Source organism: Vulpes vulpes, chromosome 13 (genome assembly GCF_048418805.1).
Source record: "Vulpes vulpes isolate BD-2025 chromosome 13, VulVul3, whole genome shotgun sequence".
Classification (NCBI taxonomy): domain Eukaryota; kingdom Metazoa; phylum Chordata; class Mammalia; order Carnivora; family Canidae; genus Vulpes; species Vulpes vulpes.
The window spans coordinates 128,469,472-128,487,287 of record NC_132792.1 but is presented as its reverse complement, the minus strand read 5'-3'; the positions used below and the strand labels follow the sequence as shown (position 1 = coordinate 128,487,287).

At 36.5% G+C, this 17,816-nt stretch overlaps 1 protein-coding gene across 3 annotated transcripts in view; it reads left to right on the top strand.

The window, feature by feature from the left end:
* Positions 1-17,816, top strand: part of FMN2 (formin 2) — a 363,611-nt gene that overhangs the window by 287,900 nt on the left and 57,895 nt on the right. For all 3 annotated transcript variants that reach the window (XR_011996328.1, XM_026003374.2, XM_072732906.1), the window contains one exon: positions 751-802. Coding sequence is in view for 2 of the 3 variants with exons in the window: in XM_026003374.2 (XP_025859159.2) it covers positions 751-802 (52 nt within the window). In the remaining variant the exon portion in view is untranslated. The remainder of the gene's footprint in view (positions 1-750; positions 803-17,816) is intronic.

The following is a 17,816-nucleotide window of genomic DNA, read 5'->3' as shown; positions in this document are numbered from 1 at the left end:
GTGTGTGTGCATGTTAGAGTGATACATAAATTCCTAGAATGCTTGCTGGTCAAAAAAAGTAAAAGTCACTGCCACACCTATTTTGTGTGATGGAGTTCCTATGTTATTTTAAATAACTTCAAATAGTGATATAATTGCTTTCTCAAATGTGATCTATTGGTTTATGTCAGGCTGCCATTTATTTTTAGACAAAAATGATAGCAAATAAATGAGTATACTACTGCCTCCCTACTTTCAATTAGTAGAAAATGTTAGTATCTTGTACCTCTGTAGAAATAGTCTTTGGATCTGTTCACTTGTGATCTGGTGCAGAGAACACTGGTCAAGGTCACATACCATTTCTGTTTAGTTTCTTGACTTAGTTGCTGTACCTTTGCTTGGGAGAATTATTTTTAACTAATTATTAGCATTTATATCCTTGACAAACGCATTTAATGTGGATATGAACTTAACTACTGTTTTGTTTTCTCAAGTTAATACGACTGACTTAAAGAAATTAGAGAAAAAGGAATTAGAATTTTAAATTTGTAATTCATTATATATCTTATGTGTGTTAATACATATTTTTAACATAATGAAAATTAAATATAACCTATTTAACCATATTTATATATAGATTTAAAACAAACTCTGGAATCCATTAGAATTAATTAATGAATAAAAGTATATTTCATATTATTTGGATCATATTTTGCTTAAGATAGTATAATTATTATGTATCTCATTTTTTTTCTTTTCTTGCATTTTCAGCTAAAATTGATCAAGAGGCAGAGGAAAACTCACTGACAGAAACTCATAAATGGTGAGAAATTACTTTAATATAAAAATTTATTCTCAGAATAGGTTTATAAAGTACTTATTAGTATGCTGTATCTGAAAGAACCAATTATTAGCTCAGTTTTTATTTTCAAGCATAAAAGAAAAAGAAAATAATAGTTTACTTCAATATTATATTGAATTTCTGAATCTTATTTTTATGACTCTGAATGATGTATACATCTGTTAAGTACCAAATTATTGTGAATGCTTTAGTACCATCTCTTTTGGATGAGATTTAGGACTGTGGAAGTACAAGAGAAGGGAAGATAGCAGAAACCCATTTCAAGAAAGAAGGGTGAAAAGTTTGGTTATGGGAAACTATTGAGTTTCCACATTTAAAAGTGGAGTTTAAGTTGGAAGCCTGGTGCTTCCCTTGCATAGACTTTTACTTTCAGAATGGAGATTTGGCAATCATGAGTGAGTGTGCATAGAAAAGTATCTCACAAATCTCTTGGCTTCTCTGCCTCAATTTTCTCCTTTTCTCCTTTCTTTCTATATTAGTATTCTCCAGAAAACAGAACCAGTAGGGTGTGTGTGTGTGTGTGTGTGTGTGTGTGTGTGTGTGTGTGTGTGTTTACAGAGAGACTGAGAGAGGTTAAGTAATTGGCCCCATAGCAGGTTGGAAATTCCTGAAAGGAGTTAATATTACAGTCTCGAGTCTGAGAGTATTCTGGAGACAGGATTCCAGAATTTTTTCCTATTAAGATAACCATGGTCTTTTTTTTCCCTAAGACCCTCAGCTGATTGGATGAGGCCCATCCACTTTGAGGGTAACCTGCTTTTCTCAAAGTCTACTGATTTAAATATTAATCACATCTTAAAAATATTTTCACAACATATAGATTGGTTTTTGACCCAAAACTGGTTACCATACTTAGCCAAGTTGACACATAACAAATTAACCATCGCATTCTATAAAGAAATCTGACAACTCCTGAATGAAAATTTTGATTAAAGAAGTTCTTTACCATTATCTTATTAGGCAAGATCCTGTATATTCTGTGAACAGATATCACATTTTTAATTGTTGTTTATTTAATATGACATATTGTGCTAGACAAATTAGTGAAGAGAATTCACCAGTTTCCTTTTTTTAAAAAAAAATTCTTTTTACTTAAATTCAATTAGCCAACACATAATGCATCAATTATTTCAGATGTAGAGGTCAGTAATTCAGTTGCATATAACACCCAGTGCTCATCACATCATTGTGCCCTCCTTAATGCTCATCACTCAGTTACCCCATCTCCCCACCTCCCTCCTCTCTAGCAACCCTCAGTTTCTTTCCCACAGTTAAGGGTCTCTCATGGTTTGTCTCCCTCTGATTTCTTCCCATTCCATTTTCCCTCTCTTCCCCTATGATCCTCTGTATTGCCTCTCATATTCCTCCTATAAGTGAAACCGTATGATAATTGTCCTTCTCTGATTGACTTATTTCACTTAGCATAATACCATCCAGTTCCATCCATGTTGATGTAAATGGTAAAATTTCATTCTTTCTTATGGTTGAGTAATGTTCCATTGTGTATCACATCTTCTGTATTCAATTATCTGTCGATGGACATCTAAGCTCTTTCCATAGTCTGGCTATTGTGGACACTGCTGCTATAAACATTGGGGTGCAGGTGCCCTTTTGGATCACTACATTTGTATTTTTGGGGTAAATACCTAGTAGTGCCATTGCTGGGTCATAGGGTATCTCTATTTTTAACTTATTGAGGAACTCCATACTGTTTCCAAGAGTGGCTGCACCAGCTTGCATTTCTACTAACAGTGTATGGGGATTCCCATTTCTCCACATCCTTGCCAACATTTGTTGTTTCCTGCCTTGTTAATTTTAGCCATTCTTACTGATGTGAGGTTGTATCTCATTGTGGTTTTGATTTGCATTTCCCTGATGGCAAGTGACGTGGAGCATTTTTTCAGGTGTCTGTTGGAGAATTGGCCAATTTCAATGAAAAGCAAAAACAGGTGAAAACAACAACAGCTTCCAGGGAAGATGGCAGAGTAGGATGCCCTATGCTCACCTGGTCCTATGGATACAATAATATAGTAGCCACCTCAGTGTAAATAGCCTAGAAAATTATCCAAAGACTGGCAGAACAGAATCTCTATAGATAAATGTAGAGAAGAGGCCACACTGAAGAGAATAGGAAGGGTGGAAACACAGTTGGGAGCTAGAGGGACCTGTAGGACAATCCATAGGAGGGAGGGACACTGCCGGCACCAACATGGAAAGAGGAGAAACAGAGTCTCACACCAAAGATCCCACACAGGAAAGATGAATCCCTATAAGATTTGGCTTTGAAAACCAGAGGGGTCATATTTTGAGACATCTTAAAATTAGCAGGGCTTAAAACCTGGAACATTAAGAGTCAGCAGGGCAAACAGAGAGAGAAAACTGAATCTTCCATCCTTAAAGAGATAGCAAAACAGCCCTACTGAGGTACAGCATAGAGGCAGCAGTTTAGAAAACACCTGTGGTATATAGGAGGGGGATTTGTTTACCAATATCAGAGCATATGCTGGAGGGGCAGGGATCTTTGGGAGATTTCTTCAGGAACAAAGTACCTGACAGGCACCATTTCACTCCTCCACCCCATAGCCTCAACACATGGCACTTCTGGGAGCCAGCATTCCATGATGCTCTCTATCTAATGTGATAAGAGCATGCCCAGCCCAGGCATTCTCCTGTGGACATGCTGGGTCAGCTCCAGGTGTCCTTCCACAGTAGACCCATGCAAATCCTGATAACACTGAGCATCCTGCTCCCACCTACTTTTGTGGATACCCCCCTTCCAACCCTGCGTGCTTCAGTCCCCAGGAGCTGCAGGTCACCTCCCACCTAGGTGGACCTTTCTGGCACCACACACCCTGCTTTCACTGTGTCCTAAAGTTCAGTGCACTGAAAATCTGACAGACACCTGGTAAGACTGAAGCCCAAAGTGGCTCCAGATACTAGCACTACGGGGACCAAAAAGTAAAGCAGCCAATAACAAACATAAAGGAAGTAATTGATGGTAGTACAATAGTAGTAGGGGACATTACATCCACTTACAGCAGTGGACAAATCAAACAGAAAATCAGTGAGGAAACAGTAGTAGCTTTGAATGACAAACTGGACCAGATGGGTCTAACGGATATATTCAGAACATTCCATTCTAAAACAGCAGAATCCACATTCTTTTCAAGTCTACATGGAACATTCTCCAGAATAGATCACATATTAGCCCACAAAACAAGTCTCGACAAATTCAAAAACATCTAGGTCATACCATACATATTTTCTGACCACAGTGCTATGAAAGTAGAAATCAACCACAAGAAAAATTCTGGAAAAACCACAAATACATGGAGGTTAAATAATATGTTACTAAACAATGAATGGGTCAATCAGGAAATAAAAGAAGAAATAAAAAAGTACATGATAACAAATGAAAATGAAAACACAGCAATCCAAAACCTTTGGGATGTAGCGAAAGCTTTTCAAAGGGGGAAATTTACAGCAACACAGTGCTACCTGAGAAAGCAAGAAAAATCTCAAACTTTTAGTCAGACTCATCATCAAAAGAGAGAGGTGGGAAAAAGATTCAAAACAACAAAATCAGAAATGAAAGGGAAGTAATCATTGACACTACAGAAATACAAAGGATTATAAGAGAATATTATGAAAAATTATATCCCAATGAATTGGACAACCTAGAAGAAATGGATAAATGCCTAGAAATATATAACATACCAAAACTGAACCAGGAAGAAATAGAAAATTTGAACAGACTGATTACCAGCTGCAAAATTGAGTCAGTAATCAAATAATTCCCAACCAACAAAAGTCCAGGACCACATGGCTTCACAGGCAAATTCTGTTGAACATTTAAAGAAGAGTTAATACCTATTCTTCTCAAATTATTCCAAAAATTGAAAAGGAAGGAAAGTTTCCAAATTTACTCTTTGAGGCCAGCATTACCCTGATAGCAGAATCACATAAAGACATTATAGAAAAAGAGAACTATAGGCCCATATCTCTGATGAACATAGGTGCAAAAATCCTCAACAAAATTTCAACAAACTGCATCCAATATGTTTAAAAATCACTCACAATCAAGTTGGATTTATTGCTGGGGTACAAGAGTCATTCAATGTTCACAAATCAATCAATATGATACATTGTATCAACAAAAGAAAGCATATGATCTTTTTAATAGGCCCAGAAATAACATTTGACAAAGTAAAATATCCATTTATAATAAAACTTTAAGAAAGTAGTTTTAGAGGGAACATACTTCAACATAGTAAAGGCCATTAATGAAAAACCCACAGGAAACATCATACTCAATGGTGAAAACTGAGGGCTTTCCCCTTAAGAACAAGAATGAGAACAAGACAAGGATGCCCACTCTTACCACTCTTATTCAGCATAGTACTGGAAGTTCTAGCCACAGAAATAAGTCAAGAAAAATTAATAAAAGTGATCTAAATCAATAAGGAAAAAGTAAAGCATTCACTATTTGCGGTGACTGTTACTGTATGTGGAAACCTGCAAGACTCCACCAAAAAACTACTAAAACTGACAAATAAGGGCAACTCCAGTGGCTCAGCGGTTTAGCACCGCCCTCAGCCCAGGGCGTGATCCTGGGGACCGGGGATCAAGTCCCACATCAGGCTTCCTGCATGGAGCCTGCTCCCTCTGCCTGTCTCTCTCTCTCTCTCAATTAAATAAATAAAATATTTTTTTTTAAAAATAATAAAACTGATAAATAAGTTCCATAAACTTACAGGACACAAAACCAATGTACAGAAATCCATCTCATTTCTATACACTAATAATGAAGCAGCAGAAAGAGAAATTAACAGTCCGTTTACAATTGCACCAAAAGTGATAAAATAACTAGGAATAAACTTAACCAAGGAGGTGAAATTCTATTCTCTGAAAGCATTGATGAAAGAAATTGCAGACAAGAGAAACAAATGGAAAGATATTCCATGCTCATGGATTGGAAGAACGAATATTGTTAAAATATCTGTACTCCTCAGAGCAATCTATAGATTTACTGAAATGCCTAGCAAAATACCAACAGAATTTTTCATAGAATGAAAACAAATAATAATAAAATTTGTATGGAATGCCAAAAGCCCCTAAATAGCCAAAGCAGTCTTGAAAAAGAACACAACTGGAGATATCACAGTCCCAGATTTCAAGATACACTAAAAAATTGTAGTAATCATAGTAGTATGGTGCTGGCACAAAAATAGACACATAGATCAATGGAACAGAAAAGAGAGCCCAGAAATAAAACCCACAATTATATGGTTAATTAATCTTTGACAAAGTTGAGATTGTATAATGAGAAAAAGTCAATCTCTTCAGCAAATAGGTGCTTGGAAACCTGGAAAGCTACATAGAAGAGAATGGAACTGGAGCACTTTCTTACACCATACACAAAAATAAGCTCAAAATGGATTGTGAACCTCAGTATGAGACCTGAAAGCATAAAAATCCTAGAAGAGAACACAGGCAGTAATTTTTCTGACATTAGCTGAAGCAACATTTTTCTAGATAAGTCTCCTGAGGCAAGGGAATCAAAAGCAAAAATAGACTGTTGAGAATAAATCAAAATAAAAACTTCTACACAGTAAAGGAAAGATTCAACAAGACTGAAAGCCAGCCTAATGAATGGGAGAAGATATTTGCAAATGACCTATCCAATAAAGTGTCAAAATATATAAAGAATTCATACAACTCAACACACACACACACACACACACAGACACACACACACCTAATTAAAAAGTAGAAGACCTCAACATGCATTTCTCCAAAGAAAATATCCAGATGACCAATAGACATGTGAAAAGATGCTCAACATTGCTCATCATCAAGGAAATGCAAATGCAAACCAGCATGATATATCACTTTATAATTGTCACAGTGGCCAAAATAAAAAACAAATAAAAATACTGGAATAAGAAGTGTTGGTGGAGATACTGAGAAAAAGGAACCCTCATGCACTGTTAGTAGGATGCTACTAGTGTAACTTTTATAGAGGTTAATCAAAAAAATAAAAATGGAATTATCATATGATCCAATAATTCCACAACTGTGCCATTACCCAGAGAATATGAAAATACTAATTTGAAAAGATATATGTACCCCTATATTTATTGCAGCATTATTTACAAGATCTACATTATGAAAATAGCCTACATGTCCATTGCTAGATGAATGGATAAAGAAGATGTGCTATATATACAGTGAAATACTACTCAACCATAAGAATGAGATCTTAACATTTGCAACAAGGTGGATATATCTAGAGATAATAATGCATAGTGAAATGTCAGTCAAAGGAAGACAAATACTGTATGATTTTACTCATGTAGAATTATGAAACAAATAAAAAAGAGACTAATCAAAAAACATACTCTGAACTATAAAAAAAAAACTGATGGTTTCCAGAGCGGAGATGGGTCAGTGGATGGGTGAAACAGGTGAGGAGGATTAACAGAACACTTACCAAAATGAGCCCTAAGTTTGGCATTTCTGAATCACTATATTGTCCACTTGACTAATACAACATTGTACATCAACTATACTGGAATAAGAAGAAAAATGTCCACATTATAACAGAATTTTCAGTTAGTTGCATGAAAGAAAAACTGCCTAATGGCCAACTGTTAGGAAAACCATTTTTTTATAATTAAACAATTATGAAATTCAAAAATAAAAATTAAAGGATGCTCAGGTGACTGAGTCCATTAAGTGTCCAACTCTTGTTTTTGATTCAGGTCATTATCTCATGGGTCATGGGAGTGAGCCCTGTGTTGGACTCCACTCACCGGGGTATCTACTTGAGGATTCTCTCCCTGTGCCCCTCCCCCTGCTCCCCTCTCTCTGTCCCAAATAGATACATGAATCTTTAAAAAAATAAAAATAGCATTTCTCAAAGAAATATATCTTTGTTCCATGTTTGTAGCAATCTCACCTGACCAGGTCAGCAATCAGTAGTAATTCTATTCAGGAAGGCCCCGGCCTCATGGCCTTGTAGTCCAAATCCTGCCTTTCACGTGTTAGCTCTGTGATTTTGGGCCAATACTTTAACAGTACCTACTTCTGTGGGTGAGAATTGAGTTAGCTAATATTTGCCAGATGCTTAGTTTTTAGTAAATGATCAGTAGATGTTAATTGCTATATTATATTCACATTATCTTAATTAGAGATAAGAAAAATTTGGTGGTAGTAAAAGAAACCACAGACAGATTTCAGACTCAGTCCTTGTATTTATTTGTTTGGTTTATGTTCTTTACTGTCTCCACTGGATCAGACATTGGGCAGCCTCATATGGTTATAGAACATAGATTTTGGTATCACTTCTGTGTATCTGCACTTACTCCAAAGTGCTGGTGCTATGGCTTCAAGGATTTATCATAACTTTTGAATCTTTGTCCTTATCTGTGAAATAAGAGAAACAATACCTAGATTGTAAATATATATATTATATATATATAATATAAATATATATATAGAACCCCTTTGTCATATAGATTTTACTAAAATACTTGAAAATAAAATAAAATACTTGAGCTTAGGAGACTGACTTCCAGAATGAACTCTCATCCCAAAAAATGAACAGTTAACTGGAGAAAATAATCTAAAACAATCATTTAACAGCTCAAGAAAATGTTCTAAGGGCATCCAGCAAATGGAGAATCATTCATTTAAGACAATCTACTAAATCTTGTCAAGAACAGTGGGAGTCTGTGGCATTTAAGCCACAACCCATTCTTTCCAAGTTTGATCTTATGGAAACTGCTCTCAGAACTCTAATCCAAGCAGGTAGTCTGTCCCTAGGTACCAGTCTATTATTTCACCCTAGGATCAGCAGACTGCCAACATTGCTCATCCTGCTAGCTGCAGCGTACTGTAGAAGTTCTATTCTAGATGAATGATGTAGAGAGGAGGGGCTCCTTTCCTTAACCCAGCCCCCATCTGCAAGGTGTAAGCTCTCTCCCTGGGGTGGCAAATGAAGAATATTGGGCCCCCAATTTTTTTCTCCAGCTGACTGTTAGGATGAGGGTTCTGTATACACCAAGAAGTGCAAGCCAAGATGAGTAGGGGCTACCCACCTCAGCTCCTGCTTGTAGAACAGAAGTCTCACTTTAGGACAAGTGGGCCACTTTCTCACCTCCAGCTTTAGCTCTTGTGCAGAGACACAGAGGTCCTGCCCAGAGATCTGCAGCTCTATCTGAGAAGACTGACTGTATTTGGGACAGAGGAGAATTCCATGGCTAGATGTTTGTTGAAACAATGGAGGTCTTAGTGTAAAGTAATTAATAGGCCACTCACAGCTCCTGGATACAAGGAGCAACAAGCAAAATGATTTAACAGACAGAATCAGGAAGGAGATAGGATCATCCTGGGATTGCAGTCCACCCGAGGGTGGGGAAGGCTGTGTGTAAGTTTCCCAGGTGGCACTTCCTCATGAGCCATCAGACGAGGGTGTAGAGCTGACTTGAGAACATTCTCCAGGATGTATTCAGACCCATCAGCAAATGAGATAGAAGCCTCTCAGGCGCTAGGGGCTTCAGTGTAACCTCTGACCAGTCCTTTGCTGATGATAGCTCTTCTGAGCCAGGGGCAGGTCTTAGGAAGCTAAGCTTAAAATAAAATCACACACATGCCTGGCAGTCTGGAATATACGAGACTCTGTGGAATTCATGGCTTCTCCTAGAACTGTATGTAAGCAGTCAAAAGCGCTTCTTCCTGACATGCTAAGGGGGTTTCACAAAGCCAGGTTGGCTGCCTCCTCTCCTGCAGCTGAGGGAATGGTGAGTTCGACTGAGATTCTCAAGTCTTGGGTCTCCTTCCCAGCTATGAGGCCTTGGCCATCTGGTTAGCCTCTCCCTTCTCATTCCTAGCTCCAAGGGCTCTCTCTACCAGTATAAACTTCTTGGGAACACAAGGCCTCAGGCTTTTACAGTTTCTTTGTACTTGTGTTTCTTTGTGAAGAAATCCCTCTACCTAGGCTATCCCCCCCCCCTCAAAAAAAAAAACCTAAATTTAAAATGAAATGCCAACTCTATATTTTGTTTGATCTCTTTGAGTTGCCTAGGCAAGGCCCTGAAGGAGAGGAGAGCCAGGAATATGTATTTGAGCAGAGAGCTTCTCAGTCTCCCATTCTTCCTTTATTTTCTGTTTATTACAGGTTATTATTATGTTCTATGTGTCATATTATTAAGCCAGCTGCAATCCATTTTGGAGGTAAGATGGTATATAAACACACTAATTCTACTTGGTCTGCATGTCTAAGTACCAACAAAGCTGAACTTTTTCATTTTCCTGACCTTGAGGCAGTGAATATACAGTAAAGTTTGGTTGTATGAATATATTGGAAGCATCTTCATCAGAGGAATTTCTTTGTGAGGTTCTGTTTTTATCTCTGTGATGCTATTACAACACAAGACATTTTAGTTTTACTTTGTACCCTATCACAGGAGGCCCTGTGACAATCAGTGACAAATGTATATGCTTTTATTTTTAGAACTAGTTGAGAATCATTTAGAAATAATTGTGATAACTGAGTTGGGCTCTAAGTGTCCTGAAGATCATATTGTGATAGAACTTTTCTGTTTCTCAAAGTTTTTGAGGCAATTTAGCATTCCACACACTCACTGCAGTTGCTATGAAAGAAGGCAAATCAGTGTGGTGGACAGGGTCCTGACAGTTCTACCTTACAATTGCAGTCGGAAAAACCACAGAAAGTGCCTGGACCTCAGCTTCCTTGTTTGTAAAAGGTATATAACCCAATTCTTCCTTCTGTGTTCTAGGGCTGTAGGAACAGAATACCTTGCTTGTTCTTTGCAATATACAAAGTTTCCTCAAGTTCCCTCAAGTGAGGCCAGTTAAGAGGCTTTTACTAGAAAAGTGTATTGATGAGAATGGTTCGTGAACTAGGCAAACTGAATCAGCATGCTTTGAAAGAAATTGTATACTAATTCATCTTTATATTTGAGTACTTACAAAGAAAAAAAGAAGTCTGGGCTCTTAGTTTAATGTTTAAGTGAACTTTTATCAAGATACTAATTAGAATTTTTTCCATAATGGAATATTATGGGGTTTTTGGGTCATTTTATAATTTCCTTAATAAATAAAAATATTCAAAAGAAACAATGGTTCGTAAATTTTTTAAAGCAAATCAGACTTTTTTTATGTGCCATTTGTTAACATAGTTTTATATGCTAATTTTTTCTGTTTACTCACACATTTTTGCTATGAATCTGAGAAGTAGGACTGTGTTCCTATTTCACATGAACAAAAATGTATGGCTTTTGAATAAATAGTTTGAACTCTTCAATTCTCTCAGAAAGTAAAACAACTGAGTAGATGATTCTTGAACATTACCCAAAACCCAAATACAAATGGATGAACATACTCTCATCTTCAGATGATTTCACTGGGCAAGCCAAACTATCGTATTGTATTACAAGATGGGTTTCAGCAGAATCTTGTTGAGATTGGCTGCATACATACTGTATGTGTTTATTTCAGCTTCTGCTTTTATTTTATTTTTAATTAACATAAGCGCTCTCTTCAATTGTGGAAAAATATTACCAGACCAAATATGTTGTTTTTATTTTCCCACAGAATTACTCAGTGTCTGTCTCAGCTCACAAGCAGAGAATGTAAGAGATTCTGGATTTGTCTAATAAGTGGCCATTCCTTTAAATCTCTACTTAAAGAATAATGAGAGTGGGAGTTATAAGATTGGTTTCTAATACTCAGAGATCCTTTTTTGTAAATTGTGACTAGCTTGAATTTTTTCTTAGAATTTTTACTATTATGTTCCACTGGTAAAATACATGTTTTATGGTGAAACTGGCTTTTGAAATAGAGAAAGAGCAGATTTTAGAAACAATTTGTTTCAGCTACCAATTCCTGTAGTTTCACTAAATTTATTATTCTGGCATCAATAAAGCAGATACAAATGACCAAAAATAAAATTTGAATTATAACTATTACATTAGATAGTTTACCTTTGTCAGTTAACTTATATGGAGTTCCAGATAAAGTAAAAAAGAGGTGAGAAAGATATAATTAACTTGTGACACCTTATGTGGATAATGGAAAACAAAGCAATTTGTTTGTAGCACTTCTTTATTTTAAAGGGAACTATTTTATTTTTTTAGAAAGTATGTGATTTTTTTTACAAATGAAAAAATTTGATTCAAATATGTTTATATTTTCGACAGGACATATATCCTACTGAAATTTTTATGTAAAGTTCTGTTTTTAAAATGTGTTTCAGAATGAAAGTCCCCAGTGCTATCCCAGGAGCTAAAGACAGGAAAAAGAGTAGAATGTAACTAATCTTCTAATCATAAGTGAGATAACAGTAAATTTAACTAGAAAAGCAATGATTATAATCATACTTCAGAACTAATTAATGTGCTTCAGTTTGGCATTTTGATGTGATGAAGAATGACTGTATAATTTTAACATACACTTAATGTACCTCATACTACTAATATTTTTTTATTTTTAAATTGAATATACTAGTTCCCCTCTCTCCTCCATTTAATATAAATAATAACAAAGGCAATTGGAAACAACCAGTAATAAAAGCTGAGAAATAGTAGGGGAAGAAAGCACATTTGTGAAAGAATTTTCAATCACATGTTTAAAAAAATAAATACTATTTCTGCGTGTAATATTGCTTGAGTGGTATTTTACCAAAGCCAAGATTGCATAACGAATGAGTTGAAATGGAAAATTAATCTTTCGTGCAAAATAGAGACAAAATAAAGGAAAGAAAGAAAAGGAATGTTGGTTCCAATCTTTTCATATAGTATGTAACTGTTCATTTGTCATGGGAGAGAAAATATTTAATCAGTCCTGAAATGATGCACACATACTTTATCATGTTTAGTGACTTTTAGAGTGTCAGTTTGTAAAGTGTTTATCCAAGGAATGGACTTCTGGCACATGGATAAAATGAAAAGTGAAATGTTTAGTTCATAATAGGCATATTTTCCAGAATCTTTCTGAGTAACTATCCGGAGATGAATAGAAAGACTACAGGTCTGTGTTTATCTGGCTTATGCTGGCAGACCAGGCAGGCTCCAGCCTGGTATTAAAACTGAAGTGACATGGAATGTCTTTGCAAAACCCCCAAACAATTACATCATTCTCTTAACAATATTGATAAAGTAAAACAAAGTTGGAGTTTGTTATTTTCCAATTTGGATTTCTAGTTAACTACTTCAAATCCTGCTAGAAGGTTTAGCAGTTGGAGGCTCATAGGAGGAAGGCTTCCTAGACTCAGTGGTAGACTCCATTTTCCATACCTTTTATTCAGGCGAGGTTGTAAAGTTTAGATATGGCACTTTTCTTTGTACAAAGGGATTTTCTCTGTGGCTGCATTATTAAAATTTTTATAAAATCCATTGATTTTCAATAACGTGGGTGCCTATGACATCTGGTGCAGATTTGCTGGCTTTTGTCACTTATAGAAAATTATTCCTGTTGGTCTCTCCTGAACATTTTTGTTAGCCTTTGTGTATTCTGAATAGGAGGACTTCAGGACCTTCTCTCTCAGAGTTTGGTATGTTTCCTTTCAATTTTGGTTGATAATTGTAAAGGGCAAAGAATACATCACAGAATTACTACCCTTTTGCAAAGTTTTGTTTTCTTTTTTTTAATAATAAATTTATTTTTTATTGGTGTTCAATTTGCCAACATACAGAATAACACCCAATGCTCATCCTGTCAAGTGCCCCCCTCAGTGCCCGTCCCCCATTCACCCCCACCCCCCGGCCTCCTCCCCTTCCAACACCCCTAGTTAGTTTCCCAGAGTTAGGAGTCTTTATGTTCTGTCTCCCTTTCTGATATTTCCTACCCATTTCTTCTCTCTTCCCTTCTATTCCCTTTCACTATTTTTTATATTCCCCAAATGAATGAGAACATATAATGTTTGTCCTTCTCTGATTGACTCATTTCATTCAGCATAAAACCCTCCAGTTCCATCCACGTTGAAGCAAATGGTGGGTATTTGTCATTTCTAATAGCTGAGTAATATTCCATTGTATACATAAACCACATCTTCTTTATCCATTCATCTTTCGATGGACACCGAGGCTCCTTCCACAGTTTGGCTATTGTGGACATCGCCGCTATAAACATCGGGGTGCAGGTGTCCCGGTGTTTCATTGCATCTGTATCTTTGGGGTAAACCCCCAGCAGTGCAATTGCTGGGTCGTAGGGCAGATCTATTTTTAACTCTTTGAGGAACCTCCACACAGTTTTCCAGAGTGGCTGCACCAGTTCACATTCCCACCAACAGTGTAAGAGGGTTCCCCTTTCTCCGCATCCTCTCCAACATTCGTGGTTTCCTGCCTTGTTAATTTTCCCCATTCTCACTGGTGTGAGGTGGTATCTCATTGTGGTTTTGATTTGTATTTCTCTGATAGCCAGTGATGTGGAGCATTTTCTCATGTGCTTGTTGGCCATGTCCATGTCTTCCTCTGTGAGATTTCTCTTCATGTCTTTTGCCCATTTCATGATTGGATTGTTTGTTTCTTTGGTGTTGAGTTTAATAAGTTCTTTATAGATCTTGGAAACTAGCCCTTTATCTGATACGTCATTTGCAAATATCTTCTCCCATTCTGTAGGTTGTCTTTTAGTTTTGTTGACTGTATCACTTGCTGTGCAAAAGCTTCTTATCTTGATGAAATCCCAATAGTTCAAAATAGAAACTCACCCTATTGTGCAGAGTTGGGAAGATCTTCTCCATTCCAATATTCAAAAATCTATTTGGCCTTGTGTCGACTAAAGTCTTTCCAGAAGCTACGTTCTCCAACTTGATAGAAGTTAGAACTCCTAAACTCCTAAAGCAGTTTAAAGGAGAATAATGAAATAGCCATATTATCATTGAGGAAGCCTATGGTTATGTTCTTAGGAGGGGGTTGGAGAGGGTGAAGATAATGCAAGAAAGACAGATTAGGCTATTTTGACCACTGTTTTATATTTTAGAAAATGAAAGTAGAAATAGTAGGGGTTAATTTAAGCTAGCAGGTATATTTAACTGTAGTATCATGACTCCATTAGGGTTGTTGAACAAAAACAGTTGAACAAAAATAATCTAAAATCATTTACAGAGGGAGAAAAATATTTTTTAAAAAAATATTTATTTATTCATGAGAGACACAGAGAGAGAGAGAGAAATACAAGCAGAGGGAGAAGCAGCAGGCTCTTTGCAGGAGCTCCATGTGGGACTTGATCCCAAATCCTGGGATCATGACCCAAGCTGAAGGCAGATGCTCAAGCGCTGAGCCACCCAGGTATCCCAGAAAAAGATTTTTTATTGGTAAATGAAATTAAGAGAAAATGAAACTGTTCTGGGTGACTTTATCTATATACATATTTCATAAGGCAAATTACAAATCTGCTTTAAAAATAGTTATTAGAAGACTCATTTGGTTATACATTACAGAGAACTACCTTAAATTAAGTCACACCTCCAAAGAGATTCCCAGAGCCCTCTGGAGTCCAAGTAAAGGTAAGCAGCCTCAGGAGGGGTGGTGAAAGGAGAAGAAGCAGGTGAAAGTACAGGGTCCCCACCCCTGGCCAGGTGATAGTGGAGTATTCAACAAATCCAGGTTTACCTTTTTGTTTCAAAGTTGTTTAATGTGGGGAATGTTATTGAAACTTTCTGTACCTCTGTTTCCGTATTTCTAAAATGAGAATAGTAGAACAGTGCCTTGCACAGAATAAGCATAATAAAATTACTTGATATTATCGTTACTTTACAATGTTTATCATATTGACCTACCAATAATGGCTCACATTTGAATTTTCTCTGTTGTGATTATTGCAAATTCTCAAAAGATGAATCTGATTGACTCCTAGACAGGTGACATGGGCTGCCCCAACATGGGCTATGGATGAGGCAAGTTGTCTAAAGTTAGTAACTAGCAATATATGAAAATGAAGGTTGAAAAGAGATAATTTTGTAAATGATGAATGAGCTTTTATAAATTGATTTTGTGTGTGTGAGAGAGAACTTCTACTTCATAAAGCACTTCAATCATCTCATTTTTTTATTGCTGTTATCAGATATGGATAAACTTAAGTGAAAAATAGCATTACCGATTTTTTTGAGGGGTGCCTATGTGGGTCAGTCAGTTAAGTGTCTGCCTTCAGCTCAGATCATGATCCCAGGTCCTGGGATTGAGCCCTGCATTGGGAATCCCTGCTCAGCGGGGAGTATGCATATTCTTCACCCTCTACTGCTCTGCCTACTTGTGCTTGTTCTCTCTCTCTCTCTCACTCTCTTTCTCTCTCTCTCTCTCTCTCTCTCTCTGTCAAATAAATAAATAAAATCTTAAAAAGAAAAAGAATTTTTGCAACTGGTTTATTCATCATCTGTTCTGAATGGCAACATAGTTATAGACTGAGGCCAATAGAAATTATAGCTGCATTAACCTTGCAGATTTTTAATCAGAAGTGGAGGAGGGACATAGTGTATATATTCTGAAGTTATATGTCTGCAGAAAATGTCAAGGAGGAAGATAACAACTACTTTCAGGTCCATGGCAGGCTAATTAGTATTTCAGATCTTGGTTTTTCTTCATTTGTTGTGAGAAGTCAATGTGATCATATAAATATTGTATTTAGCACAGTAGCTAAACATGTAGTATGTGTAAAATAAACACAGCTTTTTCCCAAGGAGTATGCAGCTTTCTACTTTTCAAATAGCAATTTCTTTTAATGGTCCACAGTTTTCCACAGCTCCTCTACTTCCTCCCCAAAATAGCATCAACCCATCTGGGTGAGACCACAAGGTCACACTCCTAATTCTGGTCACACAGTCTCCTAAACAGAAACATTAGCATATTTGCAATGAAAATATATTTTAATCCCTCTGGTAATACTGTGGTGTGGAAATTTGCATCTATACCAGTTTTGAAAGAGTAAGATTATTATTGGCACATAAAACCCAAGATTAGCATGAATAGATGTAGATTTTACATTCTACTTCCAGAAAGTTGCCAAACCTTATTGTATATTATTTAACCCACTAAAACGGTTCCCAAAGTGAATGGGGATTATTTTTAGATGTTATGAAAATATAACTTTACAAAATAATTCATCAAGTCTTTTTTTGTTTTTGTTTGTTTGTAGTCTTTACATAGAAATAAAATCATGAGTATTTTGGGGAAAAATTCCCGAATTAATAAAAATTCTTTGATTTGAGGGTATTGAAATCAAGTTAAAAAAAAAAGAGAGAACATGTGACATGGTTTTCGAGATTGATCTAAAAAAAATAAGAGAAACTAGGCCAGAAGACTCTTGACTTCGAGTTACTCACAGTCAAGAATCCACCAGGAGGAGAGTATAGGATGGAAAAGGCAATACAAGATCAGAAAATAAGTTTAATAAATAGAGAAAGGGAGAGAAAACCAGAAGTTGGAGATAGTTAAAGACATTGCAACAATTACTGCATTTTTTCTTTTCTTTTCTTATATGAGGGTGTTTGAGTAACTAGAAGAGTGTCATAGACCATGTTATTTTTTACAGCCTGAAATGTAGTTAACCCTTTTAAAGTTGATTTTCATTTCACGTATTCAATGATAGCTGAAAACAAGGCTGCATATTGGTAAGAGAGGTAGTTAGTTATTTAAAGAACTTAAAATAGGGGATCCCTGGGTGGCGCAGCGGTTTGGCGCCTGCCTTCGGCCCAGGGCGCGATCCTGGAGACCCGGGATCGAATCCCGCGTCGGGCTCCCCGTGCAATGGAGCCTGCTTCTCCCTCTGCCTGTGTCTCTGCCTCTCTCTCTCTCTCTCTCTCTCTCTCTCTGTGACTATCATAAAAAAAAATAAAATAAAATAAAGAACTTAAAATATAAGCTCATTAAAAATAAGAACCAGAGAAATCATTGTTTCTAACATTTCAATTGTAAGTCACCTATCTGGTATAACCAAAAGAAAAAAAGGTACCTTT